We start from the raw sequence: 27,957 nt of genomic DNA, 5'->3' as shown, positions 1-27,957 counted from the left end.
CCATCCATTACCTCTATTGCCACAGACTACCAATCACAGACCAGTAATTCACCAACGCCACAGAATACATGTACACTCACATTCGTAATTTTGTTTTTAAAAACAGGGACATGCTCGGAACCATAAATTATACGTATAGACCTCGGAACTCGGAAGAAAGCTCGGAAGTCGGAACGTCAACGCGGAGTGAAAAATTTTATTTGGGCCATGTATCCCCATTCCCCAGATTTCAGATTTGCTAGTTGCTACGGATTAATGAATCATCATCATTATCATCATCGTTAGCCGATAGACGTCCACTGCTTACTCTTGACTTGTAGGGACTTCCACACACCACGGTCTTGCGCCGTCTGAATCAAGCAACTCCCTGCGACTCGCCTACCTAATGTCGTCTGTCCACCTAGTGGGGGAGTCTTCCAACGCTGCGCTTTCCGCTGCAAGGTCGCCATTCCACTACCTTGGGACCCCAAACTATCGGTTTTTTGAACTATGTACCGCGCCCATTGCCACTTCAGCTTCACCACCCGCTGAGCTAAGTTGGTTACGCTAGTTGCCTACGGATCTCATTTCTGATATACCTACTATAAACTCCAAGCATAGCTCTCTCCACAGAACACCGGGCTGGCTCTTCCAGTATAAATGGCTCTCTTCATCGCTCGCTGAGTAATTCAGAGCTTTCTTATGAGACCCATACCTAGTTAGTTTGCGACCATGTCTCGGATCCATATGTTATCATGATTTAGGAATAAACGTATCTTTTTAAAATTTAAACTACTTAGTTAATTTACTTTTTACTGTGCCGTGAGGTGGTGTTCTGGGACACCCGAGAGAAGCGAACTTTAGTGCGCTGCCTGTTACATTTTTAATATCTTGTCTCATTTCACTACACGGACGCGGTGCCCAGCCAATGAAGTGCTTCTTAGTTTTTTTCCAAAAATCCCAAGCAAAAAATTGTTCTGTTGCTCGTCTCGAAGTCTCTACCTTATGCTACATGTGCGATATTTATATACTAAGTAGTTATACAGTATTGCAAACGCTGTGGCCAGAAGAGGCGAAGGGAATTATGAAAATGAAAGGCTAAATGCTTGGATGCACAATGCACGATAGAAAAAACGGGTGAAATAACGCCGCGACTTTTACGAATAGGTAAACATATTAGAAAATTGTACACGCGTACGCGCGCGTTTAGTATGACATCCTGCTACCGTCGTGCGTAGTCTGTCTGCAGGTCGATTCAGGAAAACTTGCATCAATCATTATCTATTATAATCGCAACGTTGCGACTTGTTGAATTTATGGCATTCTTGTTGCAACTGCTGTAAGAATTTTAGGGTAATTGAACCTCAGCATCTCTAGCACTCTAGCAGTAGCATATTGCTACTGCTAGAGTGCTAGCTTAGCTAGATTATGATAAACATTAATCACTACTCCATGAATTTAAATTCAAAATATTTTTATTCAATTAGACTTTAACAAGTTCTTTTGAATCGTCAAAAGCATCTACCACTGGTTCGGTACACTATGATGCACGCGTTATGCAAATTATTTTATTATATATGGGAACTATGGAAAGTAGAAATACACAAGCTCATTTAGAAAGTTTTTTATTATAATATAAATAGGTACCTACCTAATTAAATTAAAAATTCATTTTTTTCGCCACGCAAGCGACTCATATTATTTTGTGCGCCAGAAATAACATCATGTATTTAAAATAATCGAAACCTAGGGCATAAAAACATACTTCCTAATAAAAATTAAGAGTATGGATGTAATCTCACATAAATACTTAGATATCATGTAAACTCGTATAGAAGACAGACTAGCTTTTGCTACAAATATTAATTATTTCTATTCTTATAATTTTCACATGAAGCACAAAAATATGTTAATAAACATTATAGCCGTAAGTAGGTATATTATAATATAATCTGATTTGAGTAAATAAATTAATTTATTCCTATTTTTACTATGTATAAAAATATAAAACTATTATTAGGTAGCTTAGGGTATCGTGTTTAATTCTTGTAAGTACCTAAATATAAATTAACTTGGTCATGCATAAAATGGAGTCATCAATAATATAGTAGCTATCCATTTTGAATATTAAATTATCGTTATAAACGTGATGATTCCATTTTTCGTCGCTTTCGAACGGACCATCCATCGCTCTCGTGCCCTGCACTTCTTTGCCATCTACACTGCTAGGACCTCTAGCTCATATTCAATTCAATTCAATTCAAAATGTTTTTATTCAATCAAACTTTTATAAGTGCTTTTGAATCGTCAAAAAAATCTACCACTAGTTCGGAATGCCGTCCTACTGAGAAGAACCAGCAAGAAACTCGGCGGTTGCTCTTTTCAAGTACATATTCAATTTACAATAATATGCCACTTACATACTTTACTTTGCAACAACCTGCTGGTCGATTGCGGGAAAACTGCATCAATCATTATTACAATCGCATTGTTGTGATAGGCTGAATTTATGGTATTCTTGTTGCAACAATACATTGTAGGCAATAGTGAGCGAGCGTCAACCAATCATGATTGCGATCGCGACATTGTAGAGTAGCGCTTTTAAAATTCATTTTCCGTCCTCTATTAGCAATATTAAAAGGAAAAAAATGCAGATACTCTAAATTTGATTTAGAGAAAAACATCAAAATCGATACCATTATCTGTTATCTGTAAAGCATTGTAAAATCCCTCCCATTATGAGTAATTCATGAGTAATTTACATTAATTAACAGCGAATCAAAATGAATTTCTTAAATTTTACAAAGTATGTAAATCTCGTATCTTTCTTCACCATACATCAAGCAAACATAATCCGTGTGTTTCATAAATCAATATGCTATGCTAACTTTTAGCAATTGGCTTCAATTTGCTGCCAATGTGAATCGATCCTAATAATAAATAATTTAATATTCAAATTATATTTTATAGATAGTTAAAAAACTATGAATATCAAAAATGTTTGTTAATTGTGGCTATAACTACCTTACTATTATTATAATAATATTATGCTTTTTTGATCATTTCGTTCATTACTTATTATCTAAATCCATACTAATATTATAAATGCGAAAGTGTGTCTGTCTGTCTGTCTGCTACGTTTTCACGGCCCAACCGCTGAACCGATTTTGATGAAATTTGGTACAGACATGGGCTACATCCCGGGGAAGGACATAGGCTACTTTTTATCCCGGAAAATCAAAGAGTACCTGCGGGATTTAAAATCCCGAAATCCACGCGGGCGAAGCCGCGGGCATCCTCTAGTATTATATAAAAGGAAAAGCTGACTGACTGACTGATCTATCAAGGCACAGCTCTAGCTACTGGACGGGTCGGGTTGAAAGGCATGCAGATAGCTATTGCAACGTAGATATCCGCTCTGAAAGGATTTTTGAAAATTCAACCCCTAAGGGGGTTTGAAATTTGTGTACGTTCACGCGGACGAAATTGCGGGCATAAGCTAGTTTCAAATAAGCTTGTTTTATACTCTCAAAATGAATTATTGAGATTCGTTCATAAGTTGGGCTTATCAAATTCTTCATTTGGTATCCAAAATTCTAGAGCAGCATCACACGTACCAACGGCTAAAACTCCATTCAAATATCGCAACTGAAAAACAAAATAAAACAATCTCAGTGCATACTATAACTGCAAGATTGCAAACCACACACAATTGAAATACACATTCTGTGGAACTTCAGGTAGGTATCTACAAACTATGGTTCACGAGATACAGCCCGCTGACAGACAGACATACGGGCGGACGGACGGATGGACAGCAGTCAAAAAGCAAGCAAGCAAAAAAAGTCAAAATCATTTATTCAAAGTAGGTACTATTGTACACCTATTGTTTGTCAGATTTTTTAGATTTGAAATATGTGGTGATAATTAATTACGTAAACTTAAAAGTAAAGCTACGAGGGTTCCAGGGTAAAGAAAATTATACCTTTGTGACGTCAACTGTATTTGTTTGAATACTATGATATTCTTTAGGCGGACTGCAATTGTATAAAAATTTGATTTCTCCTCTATCAGAGCAGCATATCAGTGTCCCCTGGCCTTGGTGACAACCAACTATCTTACTTACTCGTTCAGTCTCTGATTCTGATTCTGGCCAGAGTTTGTGTGACCTTACATGTTCATGATTACTAGGACTGAAGAGATGTAGGGAGCCTTTTGAATCACTAATATATAAGGCATAAGTATTCCAACTCAAACACACTGGGTATGCCTTATTGGATGGTATCTTGATGTCATTCTTCATAATTTTTCCAGCTACTCTATCAAATATAGCTAAAGTTTTGTCTTCACTAACAGATGCGACTAGATTGCCATAAGTCGTTAGTCCTAATACAGGTCCTCCGTGAGGTTTGTAGGTATTAACAGGTGTAGGTCCATTTCTTACGTCAAACGTCAATATCTTCTTGGAATATAAGCCCGCCATCACATTGTAGCCATAAGCTATTACAGACAGGGCAGACATGCCACACCTAGGACAATCAAACATGAATTCAAATTAACAAAGACTTTTAAGTACATTATACAGATTTTAATGAAAATCCACATTTATACTAATAATTATAAATGTGAAAGTGTATGTCTGTCTGCTACCTCTTCACACACTATATTATGTTTAACTGTTTTTTGAGTAAAATGTCAATAATGAGACAATTATTATCACTAAAGCTGTTGTTATGCATAAATAGATGTTTCCAATTTCTGTATTCTGCCATAAGTAAGAAATGCACTGTTCTTCCAGAAACCCTGTCTTGCAATAAGATAAAAAAATAGTACACAGTCAAGTTGTAAGCAGAAAGATTTAGAAACCCACTGAATTATTATCCTAAGAAAACCATTACCAGTATGTGATTAAAGCAAAGAGGGATCACAACCCTCTCAATGAGAAACAAAATGCAGACAGAAGGAGATAATATACTTATATCTCATTTACTCACTTTATAGACTACAAATTTAAAAAAAAAACTTACTGAAATGTTTCTACACATTCAAATTCACTGCTAATATCCCACGCCTTGACGGTATTATCCCATGATGCTGAATAAATATAATAATCTTGGTCATCTCGAGTGGCGAGATCCCATATCCAACCAGAATGTGCATCGTGCCTTACTTTTGTTGGCTTTAAATCATTTAGAACAGTGTTAACTTTGCTGCTCTCTTCTGGCTTAAAGTCAATCACATTCCATAATGCTAAGCACCTATCGCGTCCGCCCGATATACATGTCTTACCTTTCTAAAAAAAAAGATGAATTTGTATGTAATAAAATCATTATATTAATCTTTATTTCTTTTTAAGGAGAGTATAATATGTGGGCTTTCAGCAGATATAGTTTGCCCATTTTATTATTAGCTTTTTCATGTTGGCACACCTATTACACCATGCATTCAATCAATTTTGACATACAGAGGTAGCTCGCATCACACAAATGGACATAGGATACTTTTGGTCCTGAAAAATTAAAGAGTTCCCCAGGGTTATTAAAAATTTAATCTATATGGACGAAGTTGCAGGCATGATCTAATTGGTACAAGGATTGAATCCCATAGGTATATGGAGGTAAGCTATTTTTATTCCAGAAAATTGAAGTTCCCTTAGGATTTTAAAAAATCTAAATCAATGAGAATGATCTAGTTATATATAGAAAACTTACATTAACCAAGATCACTGCATCAACTGATGCATAATGAACATCTTTAATAACAAAGTGGCTCATTGCCTTGTCAATATTACACCATTTGTTCCGTTCACTCTCCATTTCAATACATATTTCAGTCCAGTCCATTTCATCCTCATATGAATTGTCCAAATTGGACAATGGTGGAAATTTTCCACTAATTTTACAGCTCACTCTATACTTCCATAGACTGACATCAGATAAAATATCATCAAATCTCCTACAAACTTTGCCTAGAACAGTTTTAAGAAATTCTGCATCCAAATATGAGCATATTTTCAATATAATCTGGAAATAACCATAATTTAAATAAATATGACAATGGTACTACTGATTCTGGTGGCAGCAAATTTTTTAATTTTAGTTTAAGTGATTGTACAACATAATTAGCCACAATCACAAACTTAATGCATACTTTATATACAATGTATACCTACACAATATTATGCTAAATTAAGGCTTTCTATACCTAAATAAATTAAGGCTTTCTATTCTTAAAAATTGCTGAATATTTTAACAGTAGGTATGTAATTAAATCTGCATTATTATAATATTAACAAAGTAATTTATACATTGATTAACCAATAAAACTCGCAAAAGTTATTCTAAAAAATTCTTAAATAAATAGGTTTTATATTCTCTCACTTGAGACTGATAGTTTTGTAATATACAATGGCCAAACCTCAAGTGGCATGCTTTCTAATGAGGGCTCTGCAGCATTATAAACACCCTCAAGTTCTGCATCTGGTTTAATACATTCATTCTCAATATCAGCAATTTCTTCCCTAACAGATTGCAATATATCACACATTGTGTATTTTCTGCTACCTCACCTAAAAAGTAAAAAAAGGTTTCATGCAGAATTGGTGCTTTGATGACTAATACTAACACACCTACAGCAAGTATCTTTTTAAGGTAATCAGAATCTTGTTTCAAGGGTACCATACAAGTCCACCAACTGTTTTATTATTATATTCGTACAAAGTAATGGTTTCGGAGCAGCCTTTATAAATATTTACATGATGATGAATTTGGTTGTTTCTAATTCCGCTAATGATTTATCGTAAATCGTCATGCATGTTGAACTCCTTCCTTGGGCACGGCAATTTTCGTTTTCGTCGAAGAATTCAAAGTTTCCGTAATTTTTATCTAAGGCAGGAACAATATTTTTTAGTAAAGAAAAACTACTGTAAAAAACAATACAGTACTTACTTAAAGATAACTTTTATAATCCGATTTTGAAATAAAATATAAAATTATATATCATGTCTTTCTAAAAAATGATGGACTTTCCCATGATTTTTGCAAATCAACAATCGCAATTTTGCAACAATCGCAACAAAGCAAAAAGCCACAGACCAAGTACAAAGTACTTTGTGCTGGTGCAATTTTTTTTTTTCTTCTCTTTCTACTGGCTTTACAACGATTAGCCAATGTCAAGTTTGTAGTTATTTGTAACAAGTTAGTTAAACTATACAAGTATGGACCCCGTCTGTGCTGGCGCTCGCCGACATGCGCACGGCACCCCTTTAGAGCGCTTTCCAGTCAGTTTTAACAAAAAAACACTCCAAAAAGGCAGAGCACGCCCGCTAACACCAACACAGACGAAGTCGCTGGTGCAATAGACATAATCTTTACATATACTCTTTGCTCTCCATGACGATGACGAACGTCAAACACTATTGCGGTCTAAATTTTACTTTAAGTTAATTTCCAGTTTAAGAAATTAGCTGTTGTATCGACTAATGTGTTAGAATTAGTCATCGATGGAATTAGTCGATACTACAGCTAATTTCTTAACCTGGACCCTTTCAAGTAAAGATTTTTATATAAACCTATGAGGGTGATACTGCCATTGTCGCAATTGAAAATGCCATAAGCCTACGTTGTCGTATTAGTTTAAAAAATGCGAAAAAGCAAATTAAATTTGAATTTCGTGGGCAGGCCCGTCTCATGCCCCTTCATTGCCCCTTAAGGTGGCAGCACTGTTGGCAAACGACAACTGTCAGTTGTCACTTGCCAATTTTCACCAATTTTCACTCAGTTATAATTTCTTTACTCTATGGTTTTCATTTTTCAAATCTTTTCTTGTATATTTTTGTATTTATTTGAATGTGCTGTATTTTTTTAAATCAAGGTATAAAAGAATGATATATTTTAAATATCTTTCTATTCTAGTGATTATAATCACGACGCATAAGTAGGTACGCATATTATTAATTGATGTTTTTTTTTTAAATTAACACAGACCTTAGTAGATGATTCCTTCTTTTCTGCCTTTACCCATATTTACTCGATATAAATAAATTGTGAAAAGAAGTACGAAATCATGGATACAAAAACAGAAAGTACATCGCAATCACATGGTGACGACGAAATGGATGTGGATGAAGAATTGACTAACAAATTTTTGAGTGGAGAAATGTCTTTTGCTGAATATTCTAGTGAATGGTATCGCCCTGAAGACGAAGAGGATTTAGAAGATGTGGGAAGAAATGACGAGGAAACCATAAATTCAGTACAAGTAGTCGAGAAAACCTTACAGAAAAGACGGAGGCGCACCCGCCTTTCTGCAGCTTTAGTGGGATTAATGGGTGAAGCAAATATACGATTCGCTCGAGGAGACTTAGACATGGCAGAACGCATGTGCCACGAAATCATAAAGCAACTACCTACAGCTGCAGAACCTTACCAAACATTAGCTCAAATTTATGAACATGATGTAGATAAATCCTTACAGTTCTCATTACTAGCTGCACATCTGAGTCGAGCTGACGCTGAAGAATGGTGGAGGCTCGCTGCTATATGTAAGCAGAGAGATGACAAGAAACAGGAAATGATTTGCTACACGCAGGCCATCAAATCAGAACCTCAGAACTTGGATGCCCACATGAAAAGACTGGAATTCCTTACAGCTTTGGAAGAAATGAAATATCCAGTAAATACGTTAAATGTTACGAGAGTTAAATGTTATCATAAGATTGTTAGTTCTTTGCCATCAAGTGAAGGTGAAACAATAATGAAATATGCTAAACTGGCCGTAACTTTGTATCACAACAGTGAAGAAATAGAAAGAGCATGTGAAGTTATGTCTACAGCATATAAACAATGTTCCTCAATATTTACTATAGAAGATATAAACATTTATTTAGAGTTACTCATTTCTTTAAAACAGTATCAAACCTGCATAGATGTTTTTGTGTCTAGCATAGGTGTTGAAATTGAAGCAGAAATACAAACCATTAAGAATGCTAATGGGGAAATAGAAGAACACACTAACTATTTGAGCTGCATTATACCCAGCAAAATGGCTATAGATTTAAAAAGTAAATTATTAGTGTGCTTCATCCATTTGGGTTCTTTAAGCCTTGTGGAGACACTGTTAAATGACTTTTTGAGCAATGATGTTGATAAAGCTGGGGACCTTTATATGGACATAGAAGAAGCTTTCTCTTCAGTGGGTCACTATGAGATGGCTATTAAATTGCTTGAACCTTTAGTGAGAAATACTAATTTTGATTTGGGAGCTGTGTGGCTGAAACATGCAGAATGCCTGTTCAAGTTAGGGAGGGTAGACGACGCCATTGACTCTTATTACAAGGTGTTGAAACATGTTCCACAGCATCCTAATGCTCGGAAAAAACTATTTTGCATACTTGAGAAAAAAGGATGCATAGAAGATGCATTAAATATTTTGCAACAGGATTATAAATATGTTGTTAGCGCTAACCTACTGTATGAGCAATGTCAAGCCTTAAAGAAGTACAACAAACCATTGAAGTATTTGGATGTTGGGGAAGCCCTGTTGTCTAGAAATTTGACTAAATTTAGGCACAGAGAAGAGCTGAATCTTGCTTGTAGAGCTAAGGGTGGTGTGGACCTTATTTTCAATTTCCGGAAGATGAGAGGGGAGAGTACTTATCACGAAGATGATATACAATTTGAAGATGACAAAACTTTCAAATTTAATCCCAATGAAGAATTCGCTCTTTTTAAGGAGTTGATTGAAATTGCCTGCCAACATAAATTGTATCCCACTATGCAAAGAATAACATTTTTAGGTCTGCTTTCAAAGGGACTATCCTCTCATCGTTCTGATGTTGCATTTTACTGCCTTCAAGCTTGCCTTTTGAATAATGACTTTCAGAATGCCCTTAGATTTGTCAAAGAATATGCTGTTAAGTATCCTGGTCTAAAGACGTACAACTTATTAAGTTACGTTATCAGCTCTTTAGATGAAAACACACATGGTAAATTTTTATCAAGGCTCTTTCAGAAGGATTACAATATTGTAAAGCATCTTTTCCTGGGTAACAACTTCTTGATATCAGGCAGATATCTTGTCGCTTTGAAGTACTTCTTGGAATATCACAACCAGTGCAGAGAACCTTTGTCAGCCTTGTTGATAGCAGTCACGATACTGGCAATGGCAGCTCAGAGAACAGTAGATAAACACCACAATTTAATTTTACAGGGATTTGCTTATTTGCTTACATATAAACAATTAAGAAAGTGTGAACAGGAAGTCAACTATAACATGGGCAGAGCATATCACATGTTGAATATTAACAATTTAGCCATTGAGTATTATGAGCGAGCACTGGCTTGTGGCCCCATTACAACTTGTAGTAAGCATGGAGTCATAGATTTAACACGCGAGACTGCTTACAATCTTTATGTACTGTATAAAGATCAGTCACCAGACATTGCGAGAAGATATATGGCCAAATATTTAGTAATATAAAATATATACTTAAGGACGTATTTGCACACTTGTATAGATTTTCGGTACGCTTTGTGGCTAAAATATACTAAGTAAATTGGAACTACAGATTGCTAAAAATAGATTGGTCCTTTATCTCCAGAAATCGAGTAATTTTTTGATAAAATCATTAATTTTGATACTATAAGAACGATTTTCCTTCACCTCTTCCACGCAGAATTAACGATTTAGGGTCAAGTTTAGGTACATTTTTCTCAGTTTACGTACGGATTTTATTCTTCTAATAAATATTTTCCGTTAGCACATAATGTGCACCTCAAAATATAGGATTATTATATTAATAATAGTATAAAAATAAATAAAAACATCGTGTATAAATTTTTCACGTATTTTGCTTCAACCGCAAACCTTAATACAGTGCACTAAGGGTTATTTTGATATTGGGCAGGCAATGGTATGATTTCAAAATTATATCAGTCAGCGGCCAGCCGCCTTCGTGGGTGGTCTCTGCGTCGGTTGCTATAATTTTTTGATGTGGAAAAGATCGCTGTACGAACACAAAATAGTTCGACAAAACCCTAACTGATATTTATAGGTACTTATTCCGTGATTGTGCTGATATTTTGGCAAGGTAAGATAATAATGATAATATTATGTACCTATTATCACATTTTATCGTTAGCTGGATTTTTTTCTTGAGCATGATAGTGATCTGATAGTGAACTTCGAAGGCTGCGACAGGAACTTGAAGACTAGAAGAACTAGATGTGTCCAGTTTGGGCTCGTTTTCTTAGTCATGACGAGATCTTACCTCCGGATTTGTGGAGTGACCTGATGGTATACCTCGAAAGTCACTATTGGAACTCGGAGACGAATAGAGCTAGGTGTTTCGAGTTTGGGCTCATTTTCTTAGTCATGATGAGATCTTACCTCCGGATTTGTGGAGTGACCTGATGGTATACCTCGGAAGTCACTATTGGAACTCGGAGACGAATAGAGCTAGGTGTTTCGAGTTTGGGCTCATTTTCTTAGACATGATGAGATCTTACCTCCGGATTTGTGGAGTGACCTGATGGTATACCTCGGAAGTCACTATTGGAACTCGGAGACGAATAGAGCTAGGTGTTTCGAGTTTGGGCTCATTTTCTTAGTCATGATGAGATCTTACCTCCGGATTTGTGGAGTGACCTGATGGTATACCTCGGAAGTCACTATTGGAACTCGGAGACGAATAGAGCTAGGTGTTTCGAGTTTGGGCTCATTTTCTTAGTAATGATGAGATCTTACCTCCGGATTTGTGGAGTGACCTGATGGTATACCTCGGAAGTCACTATTGGAACTCGGAGACGAATAGAGCTAGGTGTTTCGAGTTTGGGCTCATTTTCTTAGTCATGATGAGATCTTACCTCCGGATTTGTGGAGTGACCTGATGGTATACCTCGGAAGTCACTATTGGAACTCGGAGACGAATAGAGCTAGGTGTTTCGAGTTTGGGCTCATTTTCTTAGTCATGATGAGATCTTACCTCCGGATTTGTGGAGTGACCTGATGGTATACCTTGGAAGTCACTATTGGAACTCGGAGACGAATAGAGCTAGGTGTTTCGAGTTTGGGCTCATTTTCTTAGTAATGATGAGATCTTACCTCCGGATTTGTGGAGTGACCTGATGGTATACCTCGGAAGTCACTATTGGAACTCGGAGACGAATAGAGCTAGGTGTTTCGAGTTTGGGCTCATTTTCTTAGTAATGATGAGATCTTACCTCCGGATTTGTGGAGTGACCTGATGGTATACCTCGGAAGTCACTATTGGAACTCGGAGACGAATAGAGCTAGGTGTTTCGAGTTTGGGCTCATTTTCTTAGACATGATGAGATCTTACCTCCGGATTTGTGGAGTGACCTGATGGTATACCTCGGAAGTCACTATTGGAACTCGGAGACGAATAGAGCTAGGTGTTTCGAGTTTGGGCTCATTTTCTTAGTCATGATGAGATCTTACCTCCGGATTTGTGGAGTGACCTGATGGTATACCTCGGAAGTCACTATTGGAACTCGGAGACGAATAGAGCTAGGTGTTTCGAGTTTGGGCTCATTTTCTTAGTAATGATGAGATCTTACCTCCGGATTTGTGGAGTGACCTGATGGTATACCTCGGAAGTCACTATTGGAACTCGGAGACGAATAGAGCTAGGTGTTTCGAGTTTGGGCTCATTTTCTTAGACATGATGAGATCTTACCTCCGGATTTGTGGAGTGACCTGATGGTATACCTCGGAAGTCACTATTGGAACTCGGAGACGAATAGAGCTAGGTGTTTCGAGTTTGGGCTCATTTTCTTAGTCATGATGAGATCTTACCTCCGGATTTGTGGAGTGACCTGATGGTATACCTCGGAAGTCACTATTGGAACTCGGAGACGAATAGAGCTAGGTGTTTCGAGTTTGGGCTCATTTTCTTAGTAATGATGAGATCTTACCTCCGGATTTGTGGAGTGACCTGATGGTATACCTCGGAAGTCACTATTGGAACTCGGAGACGAATAGAGCTAGGTGTTTCGAGTTTGGGCTCATTTTCTTAGTCATGATGAGATCTTACCTCCGGATTTGTGGAGTGACCTGATGGTATACCTCGGAAGTCACTATTGGAACTCGGAGACGAATAGAGCTAGGTGTTTCGAGTTTGGGCTCATTTTCTTAGTAATGATGAGATCTTACCTCCGGATTTGTGGAGTGACCTGATGGTATACCTCGGAAGTCACTATTGGAACTCGGAGACGAATAGAGCTAGGTGTTTCGAGTTTGGGCTCATTTTCTTAGACATGATGAGATCTTACCTCCGGATTTGTGGAGTGACCTGATGGTATACCTCGGAAGTCACTATTGGAACTCGGAGACGAATAGAGCTAGGTGTTTCGAGTTTGGGCTCATTTTCTTAGTCATGATGAGATCTTACCTCCGGATTTATTTTATTTATTTATTTATTTATTTAATAATCGGACAACACAGATCCATTAGTGTTAGTAACAAAAAACTTAAAAATTATGTTAGTACTTAAACACTAAGTAGTTAGTAACAATACAAACTTAGAAACTATGTTAGTACTTAAACACTAAGTAGTTAGTAACAATAAAAAACTTAAAAACTATGTTAGTACTTAATTACTAAAAGGGATTTAGTCCTCTGCATGAGTTTCCCCAGCAGAGGACCATCCGCCTTATCACTAATCATACGCAGGATGCTGTTGCTGCTTCCACGGACTCTGCACAATAGTGAGGCTGTTTTCCTGCGCCAGACGGCATCAAAGCCGTCTGTCCGCGCCTTGGTAAACATAGCCGATGCACTGCAGAACCGAGGTTGCCGCAACAGAATCCTGAACGCATTATTGTATTGGACTCGCAGAGCATTGTAAGCCCTTTGCGTGTAGTGAACCCACAGGCTTGCTGAGTATAAGGATGTACAGTATGCCTTGAACAGTGTGATTTTCACAGCATCTGTACATCGGGCAAACCTTCGGGCCACCATATTCGCTCGGACCGACAATGCCCTGCGTTCCCTTTCCATATCGTCATCATCCTTAAGGTCCTCGGTTAACAAGTGTCCAAGGTATTTGAATTTGTGAACTCTATTAAGACTTTGGAAGCTAGGTGTTTCGAGTTTGGGCTCATTTTCTTAGTCATGATGAGATGTTACCTCCGGATTCGTGAAGTGACCTGATGGTATACCTCGGATGTCACTATTGGAACTCGGAGACGAATAAAGCTAGCTGTTTCGAGTTCGGGCTCATTTTCTTAGTCATGATGAGATCTTACCTCCGGATTTGTGGAGTGACCTGATGGTATACCTCGGAAGTCACTATTGGAACTTACAAAACGAGCTCAAACTCATAACATCTAACTCTACTCGACTCGAAAGTCCAATAGTGGCTTTTGAAGTATACCTTCAGAGCACTCCAACAAGTTTCAAGGTATAATCTCGTCATAACTAACAAAACGAGCCCAAACTCGAAACACCTAGCTCTATTCGTCTCCGAGTTCCAATAGTGACTTCCGAGGTATACCATCAGGTCACTCCACAAATCCGGAGGTAAGATCTCATCATGACTAAGAAAATGAGCTCAAACTCATAACATCTAACTCTACTCGACTCGAAAGTCCAATAGTGGCTTTTGAAGTATACCTTCAGAGCACTCCAACAAGTTTCAAGGTATAATCTCGTCATAACTAACAAAACGAGCCCAAACTCGAAACACCTAGCTCTATTCGTCTCCGAGTTCCAATAGTGACTTCCGAGGTATACCATCAGGTCACTCCACAAATCCGGAGGTAAGATCTCATCATGACTAAGAAAATGAGCCCAAACTCATAACATCTAACTCTACTCGACTCGAAAGTCCAATAGTGGCTTTTGAAGTATACCTTCAGAGCACTCCAACAAGTTTCAAGGTATAATCTCGTCATAACTAACAAAACGAGCCCAAACTCGAAACACCTAGCTCTATTCGTCTCCGAGTTCCAATAGTGACTTCCGAGGTATACCATCAGGTCACTCCACAAATCCGGAGGTAAAATCTCATCATGACTAAGAAAATGAGCTCAAACTCGAAAAACCTAGCTCTATTCGTCTCCGAGTTCCAATAGTGGCTTCCGAGGTATACCATCAGGTCACTCCACAAATCCGGAGGTAAGATCTCATCATGACTAAGAAAATGAGCCCAAACTCGAAACACCTAGCTCTATTCGTCTCCGAGTTCCAATAGTGACTTCCGAGGTATACCATCAGGTCACTCCACAAATCCGGAGGTAAGATCTCATCATGACTAAGAAAATGAGCCCAAACTCGAAACACCTAGCTCTATTCGTCTCCGAGTTCCAATAGTGACTTCCGATGATACCATCAGGTCACTCCACAAATCCGGAGGTAAGATCTCATCATGACTAAGAAAATGAGTTCAAACTCGAAACACCTAGCTCTATTCGTCTTCGAGTTCCAATAGAGACTCCCAAAGTATACCATCAGGTCACTCCACAAATCCGGAGGTAAGATCTCATCATGACTAAGAAAATGAGCCCAAACTCGAAACACCTAGCTCTATTCGTCTCCGAGTTCCAATAGTGACTTCCGAGGTATACCATCAGGTCACTCCACAAATCCGGAGGTAAGATCTCATCATGACTAATAAAATGAGCCCAAACTCGAAACACCTAGCTCTATTCGTCTCCGAGTTCCAATAGTGACTTCCGAGGTATACCATCAGGTCACTCCACAAATCCGGAGGTAAGATCTCATCATGACTAAGAAAATGAGCCCAAACTCGAAACATCTAGCTCTATTCGTCTCCGAGTTCCAATAGTGACTTTCGAGGTATACCATCAGGTCACTCCACAAATCCGGAGGTAAGATCTCATCATGACTAAGAAAATGAGCCCAAACTCGAAACACCTAGCTCTATTCGTCTCCGAGTTCCAATAGTGACTTCCGAGGATACCATCAGGTCACTCCACAAATCCGGAGGTAAGATCTCATCATGACTAAGAAAATGAGCCCAAACTCGAAACACCTAGCTCTATTCGTCTCCGAGTTCCAATAGTGACTTCCGAGGTATACCATCAGGTCACTCCACAAATCCGGAGGTAAGATCTCATCATGACTAAGAAAATGAGCCCAAACTCGAAACACCTAGCTCTATTCGTCTCCGAGTTCCAATAGTTCCGAGGTATACCATCAGGTCACTCCACAAATCCGGAGGTAAGATCTCATCATGACTAAGAAAATGAGCCCAAACTCGAAACACCTAGCTCTATTCGTCTCTGAGTTCCAGTAGTAGGTTCCAAAGTATGCAATTTCATCAAGTCGGGAGGTAATGTAATGCTATCCTTCTCAGATTATTTTAGTCATAGTAGGAGCTCATAATTTCATAAGCATAGAAATGTTGTTCATTGCCAAGAAGTCATGGTGAAATATTTCATCATCAGACCCTTAGTCTGTAGGCACTGTTCTATTTACTGTATTATTGTCAAGATACATATTTAAAAAAAAAACTGTTAAAAAAAAATAGATGACCAAATATAAAATAAAATAAAAATATAAAAGTATCAAAATCAAGTCGATTCACTCATTTTGACGCAGCTGTGTGCGTGTGGGCAGTGTACTTATGTAGTAGTGCAATTTTGATACCTATTCATTTTGCAAAGACGTCCTTAAATAAACATTATATAAAACTAAAAAACTGTGTTTCAATATTTAGGTTTCAGATACAGAACCAGCTCGCTTTGACACATTTAAAAAAATTAACTAGATACCCAGGCATTCAATACTTTTCTGGATTAAAAAAAAAACTGTTTCTAGGCTTACTTGGCAAGTGACATACGCATCATGGTAACCATACCAGCAAATGAAATACTATTCGGAGAATTGTGTAATGTACTTGAACAAATACATAAAAAAAAGAAGCAAAGGCCAGAGCAAGATAAAATATTAGCGAAATTCGTAAATAATTTTACTATGAGAGTGGCTAATACTGTTGGCGCAAAGGTAAGATTATAATAAAAATAAACTTTTTGTTCAAAAAAAAAGTTAAAAATAAATAAATAATAATAAGTTTGTATAGCAGGTACCTACGCAACAGGTCGAGATGGCAATTGGGGTATGAGGTGGGGCGTGGACTTTGTCTGTGGTGGCGTTTGCTGGCGCGCGTGTTGTGACTTTTGGAGTGTTTTTTTGTTAGAAGTGGCCGGTTTTTGTGTCCTGCTGGTGTTTATTGGTGGTGGAACTGACCGAGGAACTGATTGGGAAGCGCTCTAAAAGGGCGCCGCGTGTATGTCGGCGGGCGCCGGCACAGACGAAGTCCATACTTATACATATAGTTTTCCTAACTTGTAAATAACTACAAACTTGACATTGGCTAATCAGTGTAAAGCCAGACGAGAGAAGAAAAAAAAGAGGTGGGGCGTCCCCATCCCGATTGCTATCTCGACCTGTCGCATACAATACTTACCTATTTAATTTCATAAGGGCATTTCTAAGTATCTAGGCATGTTTTTGATTACAATCACACCAAATAGGTGATGATAATAATGATGTAGCCTAAGGTGGAGCGCGTCAGCTTAAAAAATATTATAGATAGTTTGTAATTATTACAAACCAAAGAACCAATAAAACTAGATGTGACGTCATCAGTAAATCAATATGGCTGAAACACCAAAATGCTTTCTTTTGAATCCAGTTGTTGAAATAGGTACATAATGAAGTAGAATCACTAAGTATTTATTTTTTGCTTTTCGCTCACCTACCTACATTTTTTCAGGATTCCACTTTTTTCCCTATTCTAAGATTACTGCTACCTGATTGTGAACGGGAAAGAAGTGCATATAACTTGAAAGAAACAAAACTCGGTGCTTTATTGGTAAAAGTATTATCACTGAATAAACAAACACTAGATGCCCAAAAGTTGTTGAACTTTCGCTCCGTCCATTCCTCTTCGCATGAAAGTGATTTTGCTAGCATAGCATTTTTCGTTTTGAATACCAGAGCACAACAAACTACTCCACAGTTAACAGTGGGCGCTGTTAATGAAATTTTAGACAAAATTGCTAAGGATGAAGTTGGAAATAAAGGACGTAAGTTTCAATTTAATCAGTATTGTACCTACCTACTTAGGTATGTACCTACATAAACCTGCAATAATTCGGCCTTCTTTATGAATGCAGAAATCTGATGAGAAGGGTTTTGGCTATAGTCCACCATGCTGGCTAAGTGCGGATTGACAGACTTTACACACCTTTGAGAACATTATGGAGAACTCTTAGGCATGCAGGTTTCACGATGTTTTCACCGTTAAAGCAAGTGATAAATTAAATTGCTGACGCACATAACTAAAAAGTTAAAGTGCGTGTCTGGGATCGAACCACCGACCCTCAGCATAGGAGACGTCTTTAGCACTATGCTATCATTTCGTCTAGAAGACTAACACTATAGGTAACTAGGTACCCTATCCGCAGAATGAATTTAGTAGGTAATAAGCCACTTTTATGTATAGCGTTCTCTATGTTACGTAGTACATACGTACCTACGTAGGTACTTCCATACAAATGATAGAGCTAAAAATCTCAGTGGCGCTAACCATTTCGAGGCATCAACCAATCACAAACGATTAACGAAACTGTTTTCTAATTTTGAACTTCGAATGTTTTTTGATAACATGTTTGTGATTGATTGGTGACTCAAAAATTATATAGATCTGTTGATAACTTAGTAAGACTAGGCAAGTTGTTTCTGCAAAAAATTAGAAATTTAAAAATACCGGCTAAGTGCGAGCCGGGTCTCCCTCTTAGGGTTCCGTATATAGTTATTAAAATAAAAAAATATTAAAATTAAAGGGCACGTTTATTTCAGCGACCCTGGACGAGGCATTTAGCTACGCGATTACGAAGTTAACACCTCAAGAGTTTAAATGGTTTCTCCGAATGATTTTAAAGGATTTGAAGCTCGGCATGAGTTCACATCGCATACTGTCATGCTTTCATCCGGACGCCCCGGAACTGTATCGAAATTGTAGCGATCTTCGTAAGGTAGGGGCACTGCCTAAAGCGGAATTTACATTACGAAAAAAGTGGCATGAAATTGCATTACGAAATCAGACGTAAACTAATTTCGTAAAATAAATTCAATTTGACCAGCGGTTTATTTTGGTTTAAGCGGGTTTTATAACATTTATATATCTACAAGTCTACAAAGGTAGGTACAATAGATATAATAGAATACATAAGGTACATTTGATCAAAGGTATAAAACTGTGTGGTGTATGTGTGTGTGAGAGAGACACCCATACGCGTATTGGCATATACTGCATAGCTAAATATTGGCGTGGTGTTTACCAACCGTCGTTGGGTAGAACATGCTTAAAACAACGACGACGGTCACTCACTTGATATCAGCAAACGCCTACTTATCGGCCAAATCCTTAAAATACGCTTTAAGCCTAGGCACCAGAGATAATAAGCAATATTCAATTATCTATAAAATAATTTTCTATATCATCTAGGTATGCGAAGATCTGGAAGATGGTGATACTCGGCCGCTAGAGCTCGGCGTACAGCTGTTCTTTGCAGTGAGGCCGATGCTGTCCGAGCGAATGGATGTGACGCACATACATCTCTCTCCGAATAAAACCTACCTGGTTGAAGATAAGTTTGATGGGGAGAGGTTCCAGGCAAGTTTGATATATTCTTAGAGCCTATGTAGTTTATCCGTATCTCGTCTGTAGATATCTAATCCCGGCTCACGTCATTCTCGCATTAATATACTTCTATCCACGGAGAGAAGTCAATATTTAGCTCACTCTGTTATGTAAGTAAATCCATACAAATGACAAAGACAAAAAGTCAGGAGAGTCAAGTATTTCGGGTGACCAACCAATCACAAACAAGCCTATGTTTTCAAAAACATTCAATATTCAATTCGAAAACGTAGGTTCGTTTGTGATTGGTTGTTCACTCAAAATGGTTAGGTTAGGTCTCTGTTACGTAATCCACGTAACAGAGAGAGACCTATATTAACTTTTTTACGGGGATAGAGTATAGAAAGAACTTATTGTAGCACACAAATATTGTACCAGAGCGCATTGTGCGTAGTGCGGCGCGGCGTGACCAAAGAAATCTCTCTCCCTCTCTCTCAGCGTCGCATTTTCATTGCTGATGGTTGTGACCCACCTCCATAATATACCTAACCAATCATATAAAGATACACTGCGGCTTTTTAGGCCATCGCTCGGCTTCTTATAGTTTTGTAAGTGGCACGTGCTAACCTCAACTTTCTACAGTATCACTTATCTACCACTTTTATAAGTTACGCCGCTGTACCTGCGCAGAAATCTTATTTTTGAATGACACGAAAATATCTCAGCCAATCACTGTGCGCGTCCGTCCGTTATTGGTGTTTGAATGTGCGCGAATTATGAGCGAGATAACACGAGACTTTCTGTTGTTCTTATAGCATCAAGCATTATTTTAGCATAAGGTCTGTATTTCATCGATGTGCATTCGGTTTTAGTCGGCTTTAGGCTGTGCTTTTCTGCGCTAACGAATTTGGCTAATGCTACTTATACTTAAAAGTGGCAGTCTTTGCTACCACACACACAGCTATGATATCACTATATTTTATAACTGCTCACCTAACTAACTAACTAATAAATAATGTGTATGTTTTGTACCATATAGATGCATGTGGAAAACAACATTTTTGAATATTATTCGAGAAAAGGTTTCGCTTATTCGAAGAAGTATGGTAAAACATTTGAATCTGGCATACTTACCCCAGATTTGAAGACTTGCTTTTCATCGAATGCGCACAATTTTATTCTTGATGGTGAAATGATGGGCTGGCATAAAGAAAACCAATGTTTTGGTTCTAAAGGTATTTATTTACCTACTTACTTTATTCTCATAAACATTTAGGTTTACAATTAGTTACATTTATGTTCTTACCTAATTAATAAACAATGTAAAACCTAGGTACTCGTAAAACGTACGACTGTCAACTGATAACCTATTTTAACAACTTTATAGGCAGAAGAAAAAAAACTTGTTTTCTTCAGCTAAATATTATAGTGATTGTTTGCACCTATACAGTGTGGCCTTGCTAGTTTACGTGCGTTGAATGCATCACTACAAATAGTAATAGATCATAATTCAGCCTGAGGCGGAGCGCACCTGCCTCGAAGGCGCCTTTTCATTCTTCTTCAAAAGAAGAGGCACTTTTACTTTCCTTGCCTCTCAAAAAGTATGCTTATTTTAGGAATGTCGTACGATATAAAGAAGATAACGGAACATTCATCATATCGCGCGTGCTACTGCGTATTCGACATCCTCTATTACAACGGACAGTCGCTGGTCGGGCCTCCGGACAAGGGAGGCCTACCTCTTCACGAGAGACTCAAGATACTGGACACTCTGTTCACGGACGTTCCCGGAGTCATACAACATAGTAAAAGGGAAACAGTCAAAGACGTGTAAGTTTTTTTTTTTAATTTTAGACTATGTACATTTTTTTATAGCGTTTCTATAACGTTTGGTTGCAATAAGACCTGCGGGATAGTGCTGATGCAGCCTAAGATAGAGTGCGCTTGCTTAAAAGATGCCTATTCACTTTTGACGTGAAGGTAACGAAGCGTCGCTACGAAAGTTGAATCAAAGATTAGGTAGGAAACAGAATATCAGGCGTGCATTAAGGGCCGCTGGAGGGTGCCAGAAAGTAAACTTTTTACCTGTTTTTAGGGTTCCGTCAAAAGGAAAGAAGATACCCTATAGGATCACTGGGTTATCTGTCTGTTTGTCGTGTTTGTCAATCCAAGGATTGAACACCCTTAGGAGGGTACTTCCCGTTGACCTAGAATCATAAAATTTGGCAGGTAGGGATATACGTCTTATAGCACAATTAAAAGAAAAATCTGAAAACTGTGACGTCAAAATAATCAGTGTTCATATAGCCTGACCAAAAATATAAAAGTCTTACTCTGGAGGCACCACTATTATAATATGGTCTATAGAATAGAATAAAATAAGTATATTTTTATTCAAATAAACTTTTGCAAGTGCTTTTGAATCGTCAAAATAATTTACCATGATCACTAAGTATGTGGTCTTGTATGGTTTTCTGCAATATGGCGATGGTTTTTATCTTTTGGTCAGGCTTTAAATTACAGATGGCGCTGTCCAAGAGAACGCGAGACATTTTAACTATACTGGTTTGAGTATCCTTGTGTGCGGAACCCTTAGTATGCGAGTCCGACTTGCACTTGACCGTGTTATAGTTGCGAAAAATAGTACTTAGCTAATATTTCACATTCTGGTGGTAGTTCGGACGTCGTGAATGCCCTCAACAAGGCTATCGACGACCAAGATGAGGGCATCGTGCTAAAAGACGTCCACTCCTACTACATTCCTGCCCAGCGCAACGCCGGTTGGTTCAAGATTAAACCTGAGGTAAACAGCTATACCAATAAATCTTTTCAATCCTAGGTGAGTGGCCAGCTTTCATCTTTACTATCAGAGTACGTAGGGCATGGGTGCCCTCGCCCAGGGCATTTATTAATTTTTCATCCAGTTAATCCATAGATTTATCATAGTAGGTACATGACAGGTCACTAACACAATGTCGTAGCTCACGTGGCCTGGTTTGCACATATACCTACCTATACACATAACAAATTATGAGAATAATTTGTGCCAATTTCAGATTTTCCAACTGTTCACTAGACGTGTGTAGATTCTGGTGATTTAATTAATTTTTTGGCTTTCTAAAAGGGCCCTATTTAGTCTGTGTAGGTCAAAGGCCGACGGACTTTTCCATTTTCCCCTCACGATATTTTCTTTCACCGAAAAGTGATGAATTGTTGGAATTGTTGAATAGTATCTAAGGTACTAAGTATTTTACACAATATTGGTAAGGTACTACGTAGATGAAGATATAGATAGGTTTGTCCTTTCCAGTACACAGAGGGCACTATGACGGACTTGGATTTAGTGATTATCGGGGCCGAGGAAGCGGAGAACAAGAGACAGGGCCGCGCTAAGAGCTTCTATGTGGCCTGTGCTGATATTGACTCAGGTATGCAATTATTAAAAAAAAACTAAGGACACCCGGTATAAGCGAAGCTTCTACTCTACGTATTTTTTGGTGAAAGTCATTTTGACTGCTCTATCCGGTCCGGTCCGCTTATCTGATGCCCGCGACTTCGTCCGCGTGGGTTTTAGGTTGTTAAAAATCCCGTGGGAACTCCGGGATAAAAAGTAGCCTATGTCACCTCTCCAGGTCTTTAACTATACCCGTGCAGCAGAAAACCCCGTGGTTCCGTTGCTCCGTTGCGATGTGATTGAAGGACAAACCAACAAACAAACATAACATGGGTACTGAGGAAGTAATGATGTCACAGACTGACATATACATGTTCTTCAAACACAGAGAGATTCGAACTCTACATCGACCTGTATTTATTTGCGAGTGGCGGGTTAAGAAACCATTGTTGTCAATAGGCGATACACCCCAGCGCTGGGTGTGCGTGGGCCACGTCTCCAGCGGGGTCAGCTACCAGGAGAAGGAGCGCCTGTGTGCGCTGCTGGAGCAGCACTGGCGCGCTGCGAGGAGCGCGCCGGCGCCGCCCTGTCTGCTCTTCGGCAAGAAGAAACCAGACTTCTGGATACTCCCGGAGCATTCCATTGTTTTACAGGTAGGTATATACATTAGTATTACTTTTATAAGTAACGTCGATGTACCTGCGCAGAAATCTTATTTTTGCAATGGCACAAAAATATCTTAGCCAATCATAGCAGTCCATCTTAAAAAGTAATACAGGTATGTCCATGGATGAGTGTGATGATGAAAACAAAGGCAATGAGAAGAACAAATTCGAGAGAAAAAAAGGTAGCATAAATTATATGAAATTAATTCAAAAATTGAAAGAGATATATTTGTCGGACTGCACTTTCGAAGAAAAGATTAAAGCATTTATTGGTTTTATTATTGGGGAGATTATGAAGTATATTTTGGTTTGGTTTGGGGATAATGACATCTGCACATGGCTGCTTTCTAAATCAAATTATGGATAGTGAGAAAGGCTTATTTTGTTAGATTAAGAATTTTGTTGTATTGTTGTATTTAATTAGATTATAATAGGGCTGACATGTACTTTTAAATGTATCAAAGCCCTTAAATAAATAAAGAAAAAATAAAATAAATCTTAAAAATTTAATTCACTGAATTACCTAAGTAAGTACGACATATAGATGGCGCACCGCGCAGACCGTTATCAACTTGCAGAGTTCTACATAAAGGTATTAGGTATATCTTGTACGATGGTACGGAACCCTTCGAATGCGAGTCCGACTCGCACTTGACCGGCTTTTTTAAAGTTATGACGCTTAAGACCTCTCTAAGAGATCTCTACCACTGATCCTTGGCAGTGCTAGAGGTTGTAAAAGGAGTAGAAGAGGTACAACAAAGACAGAAAGTATTCTATTTTGTTGATAACTGGTGGCATGCATGCTAGGTGCGCGCCACGGAGCTAGTCCGCAGCGCGGAGTACGGCGCCGGCTACGCGCTGCGCTTCCCGCGCGTCGAGCGCATACGCGACGACAAGCCCGTCGCCGACGTCATGACGCTGCAGCACTTCACCCAGCTCGTCTCTGTAACTATACACCACTCATTTTTAACTACTATAAAAAATCTGCTTAATCAACACGTTTTCACACATTCGAATTCAATACTTAACAGTAATAACACTTTTATGCAGTTTAAATCGAGATCGATAGTAGTAATTATTATTGCTATTTTATTATGAATACTTTTGGACAACTTTTTTTAGCGTAAATATGTACCGTACCTACCTATTGTAACCGCGTTATTCACGGCGTGAGTACAATCTGTGACACGATTGAGTATGACTCGTTGGCAACCCACCAGTGTGTCCACACCTTTATTCATATTTTCTTAACATAACATCATGCAATCCCGATCTTAACGTTAATGTTAGATAACATATAAAGATATACGCACTTAGCATTATCTTAACACACCTTACCCGAATGCGCTTTAGATCTACCTATGGTTAAATAAATTATTTCAAGCCGAAATCTTCTACATACTTTAGACAAGAAGCCCAGTCGTTAAACTGAGCACAAAGCGCATCAATAGCGAGACTACAAACGAGCCAAAGGAGAGGAAAATACAAAGAATATCAAAAGCGGCGCAAGTGTCGGATAAATTCCGCACTAAACTAGCAGACGACGTGGAGGTGACGTCTAAAGCGCTTCTGGGGCGAAAGCTGTGCATACTGTCTGATGATGAGGACTGCAAGAAAGCGGATCTGGTGCGGATCATTCAGTCACACGGGGGGAAACATGTTGAGAATAGTGGTGAGTTGGTTTTTAAACTGCCCAACCGTGTCTGGATTGAAGTCTCGAGGATTTGAAAAGTCGAACACTTACCTAGTGCCTATACACTGTTTTTTACCGCGTTTTTTTTTTTTACACAATCTCTAAACTAAAAGGAATTGGCAGATCTAAATCTTGTGCTATCCTTTTCCGCAGGGAGCATAATGAAAGAGATAGCAACGCTTTTCATTTTAATTTAGTTTAGAGATTGTGTACAACAAGAATTAGCCACAATTACATATGTATCCTAGTCCCTAACCCAACATAGAATGGTTGATCCTTACATGACATTCCACCCAATGGCGTGCACCTCATAGAGGTATAAAAGTACTGCCTACCGTAGTTGTAATAAATCTACACTTATTTTCCATTATAACCTGCCAGACAATATGTTCATACCTTAATGCTTACCCTGGCTTTAAACCTGTGCACGCCACTGATTCCACCTATGATGCCAACCATCATGATCAACCCATCGCCGGCTCACCTATTAAATAATAACATATAAAGCTAGTTTAAAATAAAAATACAGGTTACAAGAGTTTTTCAGGACCTGATACATGGTGCTGTGTGGCCGGTACTATCACAGTCAAAATACGCAACCTGATAGCGATGCGAAGTGAAGACATCATCACTACATCTTGGCTTCGCTCTCTGCCCGCTTCAGAGAGTTTGTGTGCTCTGAGTCCTTTAGATATGCTGTCTATAAAGGATGAGACTAGACTGAACTTATGTATGGAATATGACAAATTTGGAGATAGCTACGCGGAGGAAATAGACGAAAACACGTTAAGAAAATGTTTCAAAAAAATGGATGCGGTAAGTGATTTTATAATGCGATATGATAACTATAGCTGACCCTGAAATTTTTGAAAATTGGAGAATGGCTGGGATTTCTAGAAGACTGAAACCTACACCTGCGTATACCTATACCTACTTCTTCATTTTTGCCCGAAAGTTCAAATACCAATTTTCAGATATGCCTAAGTAGCTTAACAAATTACGAACTCTCATTCAAAATTTTATCCCAAAAAAGTTGGAAGCTTAGAGATTGTGGTAGAAGACGATTAAATAAAATGTTTGCATTCGCGTCGCGATTAGATAAAAGCGTTCTCCTGACGAAAACTCATCTCATTAGCTACAATTAAAATGCAATTACTTAATCCCTAGATGATGAATTGTAATTGCTGCAATAATTTAATTAGGTACCCGAAAAAATGAGTGGAATTCCATTTTGTTCCAGGAACTGCCAATATATTTGACGACAAGAGAAATGTTAAAACTAGACAGGCAGTTGTTCGGTGAAAATAACCCGTTCTCTTTCTTACGAGGTTGTTCCATACACGTAGTGGACAATGCCTTGTATGCAACTTTAGCACGAGTGTATGGCGCCAAAGCTGCGGACTCACCCCAAGTGGCCACGCATGTGGTCGTCCCAAATAAAATGAAGACAGAAGATTTAGAGGCTTTAAAAATTAATTCCAAAGCGAAAATTGTGACGGAAGACTGGTTAAAACAGTGTTTCGAAGAAAAAGCAAGGATTACGGAAACGGAGTATTTACTGTAATATTTAGAATATCTATGTTTTTAACCCCCGACCCAAAAGAGGGGTGTTATAAGTTTGACGTGTGTATCTGTGTATCTGTCTGTGGCATCGTAGCGCCTAAACGAATGAACCGATCTTAATTTAGATTTTTTTTGTTTGAAAGGTGGCTTGATCGAGAGTGTTCTTAGCTATAATCCAAGAAAATCGGTTCAGCCGTTTAAAAGTTATCAGCTATTTTCTAGTTACTGTAACCTTCATTTGTCGGGGGTATTATAAATTTTTAATTTACACTTGTTTAAAATAATGTTTAAATAATGTTTACCTATTTATTATACCTACCTACTCATTATCTACTCAGTTGTTCTTTACTGACGTCACAGGAAAACACAATGAGATAATTAAATTAGTTAGGTAATCAAGTACTTACTTAGTTAATTAAGTGATTGATAGATGACATGAGAACTTATTTATTTTAACAATAAATTAAAAAAAATACTAATTGACTTGTTTACTTTCAAGCCTAAAACTTACAAGTAGGTACCTATATAAAGTTAAAAGAGAATAAAAAATAACGCAGTGTTTCTCAAGAACGTCCTGTCTTAATAAAATGTTAATCACGGTTAAAGTAGTTGCACGTATATTTTAACCACATCGAGCTTAGTAATTGAGAACGGTTAGATTAAAACGAACAAGGGATTGTATGATCAAACGCGCTCGGCCGCGAAATGAATGAGAATCATGCGCTTCAAGCCCAGAACAATGCATGCAGCTGTGTATGAAAACATTTCAAGCAATACGCACTGCATCCAATAGATGCTCCATGAACAAACAATTATGCGCACAAGTGAGATATTGTTCCTTGTGTTCGTTTAACTTTATTCCTGTACCTATCAAAGAAACTAATAAGTAGATACTTACATCATATCTCCTACAAAATTCAAAATGATTTTAACTTATTACATAGGTACCGTTTCCATTGTTTTAACGATTCATCAATTGATAGTCCCTTGTAGAGATTTCCATAGGTACCTACTCCCATGGACGTATTCT

The 27,957-nt window shown here is 38.2% G+C and overlaps 2 protein-coding genes across 6 annotated transcripts; one reads left to right on the top strand and one right to left on the bottom strand.

The window, feature by feature from the left end:
* Positions 1-3,500: 3,500 nt before the first annotated feature.
* LOC123870276 (F-box/WD repeat-containing protein 9-like) lies at positions 3,501-7,883 on the bottom strand. 3 transcript variants are annotated; one of them, XM_045913525.1, is made up of 7 exons: positions 7,866-7,883; positions 7,458-7,461; positions 6,397-6,547; positions 5,691-6,002; positions 5,007-5,272; positions 3,965-4,508; positions 3,501-3,627 (listed from the first exon to the last, which is right to left on the bottom strand). In XM_045913525.1, exons 3-7 carry the CDS (start codon positions 6,523-6,525, stop codon positions 3,532-3,534), a joined length of 1,347 nt encoding a protein of 448 aa, XP_045769481.1. In that variant the 5' UTR covers positions 6,526-6,547; positions 7,458-7,461; positions 7,866-7,883; the 3' UTR covers positions 3,501-3,531. The 3 variants fall into 3 exon arrangements, with proteins under 3 accessions (XP_045769481.1, XP_045769466.1, XP_045769472.1); XM_045913510.1 differs by lacking the exons at positions 7,458-7,461; positions 7,866-7,883 and adding an exon at positions 6,927-7,063; XM_045913516.1 differs by lacking the exons at positions 7,458-7,461; positions 7,866-7,883 and adding an exon at positions 6,734-6,884.
* Positions 7,779-26,943, top strand: LOC123870158 (DNA ligase 4-like). 3 transcript variants are annotated; one of them, XM_045913349.1, is made up of 14 exons: positions 7,779-7,918; positions 16,783-16,968; positions 17,741-18,053; positions 18,829-19,004; positions 19,478-19,645; positions 20,652-20,847; positions 21,229-21,442; positions 22,289-22,415; positions 22,923-23,040; positions 23,466-23,659; positions 24,479-24,616; positions 25,079-25,343; positions 25,912-26,180; positions 26,605-26,943. In XM_045913349.1, the coding sequence occupies exons 2-14, from the start codon at positions 16,810-16,812 to the stop codon at positions 26,926-26,928; spliced, it is 2,661 nt and encodes an 886-aa protein (XP_045769305.1). In that variant the 5' UTR covers positions 7,779-7,918; positions 16,783-16,809; the 3' UTR covers positions 26,929-26,943. The 3 variants fall into 3 exon arrangements, with proteins under 3 accessions (XP_045769305.1, XP_045769322.1, XP_045769314.1); XM_045913358.1 differs by having other exon boundaries at positions 7,784-7,851; XM_045913366.1 differs by lacking the exon at positions 16,783-16,968 and having other exon boundaries at positions 7,781-9,504.
* Positions 26,944-27,957: the final 1,014 nt, after the last annotated feature.

Source organism: Maniola jurtina, chromosome 2 (assembly GCF_905333055.1).
Source record: "Maniola jurtina chromosome 2, ilManJurt1.1, whole genome shotgun sequence".
In the NCBI taxonomy this organism is placed as follows: Eukaryota; Metazoa; Arthropoda; class Insecta; order Lepidoptera; family Nymphalidae; genus Maniola; species Maniola jurtina.
Note: the sequence above shows the minus strand (reverse complement) of the source record. Positions and strands in the feature narration are given on the sequence as shown.

What these genes read in the sequence shown, in the direction of transcription:
- LOC123870276 (XM_045913525.1), bottom strand. Translation starts at nt 6,525, where the DNA reads ATGTGTGATATATTGCAATCTGTTAGGGAAGAAATTGCTGATATTGAG. An exon ending in GAATGTGTAGAAACATTTCA is followed by an intron (nt 4,509 to 5,006) that starts GTAAGTTTTTTT and finishes TGATTGTCCTAG; the next exon opens with GTGTGGCATGTCTGCCCTGT. An exon ending in ATACAGTTGACGTCACAAAG is followed by an intron (nt 3,628 to 3,964) that starts GTATAATTTTCT and finishes TTTGTTTTTCAG; the next exon opens with TTGCGATATTTGAATGGAGT.
- LOC123870158 (XM_045913366.1), top strand. Translation starts at nt 8,044, where the DNA reads ATGGATACAAAAACAGAAAGTACATCGCAATCACATGGTGACGACGAA. An exon ending in AGGGAAACAGTCAAAGACGT is followed by an intron (nt 21,443 to 22,288) that starts GTAAGTTTTTTT and finishes TTCTGGTGGTAG; the next exon opens with TTCGGACGTCGTGAATGCCC. An exon ending in AGCATTCCATTGTTTTACAG is followed by an intron (nt 23,660 to 24,478) that starts GTAGGTATATAC and finishes CATGCATGCTAG; the next exon opens with GTGCGCGCCACGGAGCTAGT.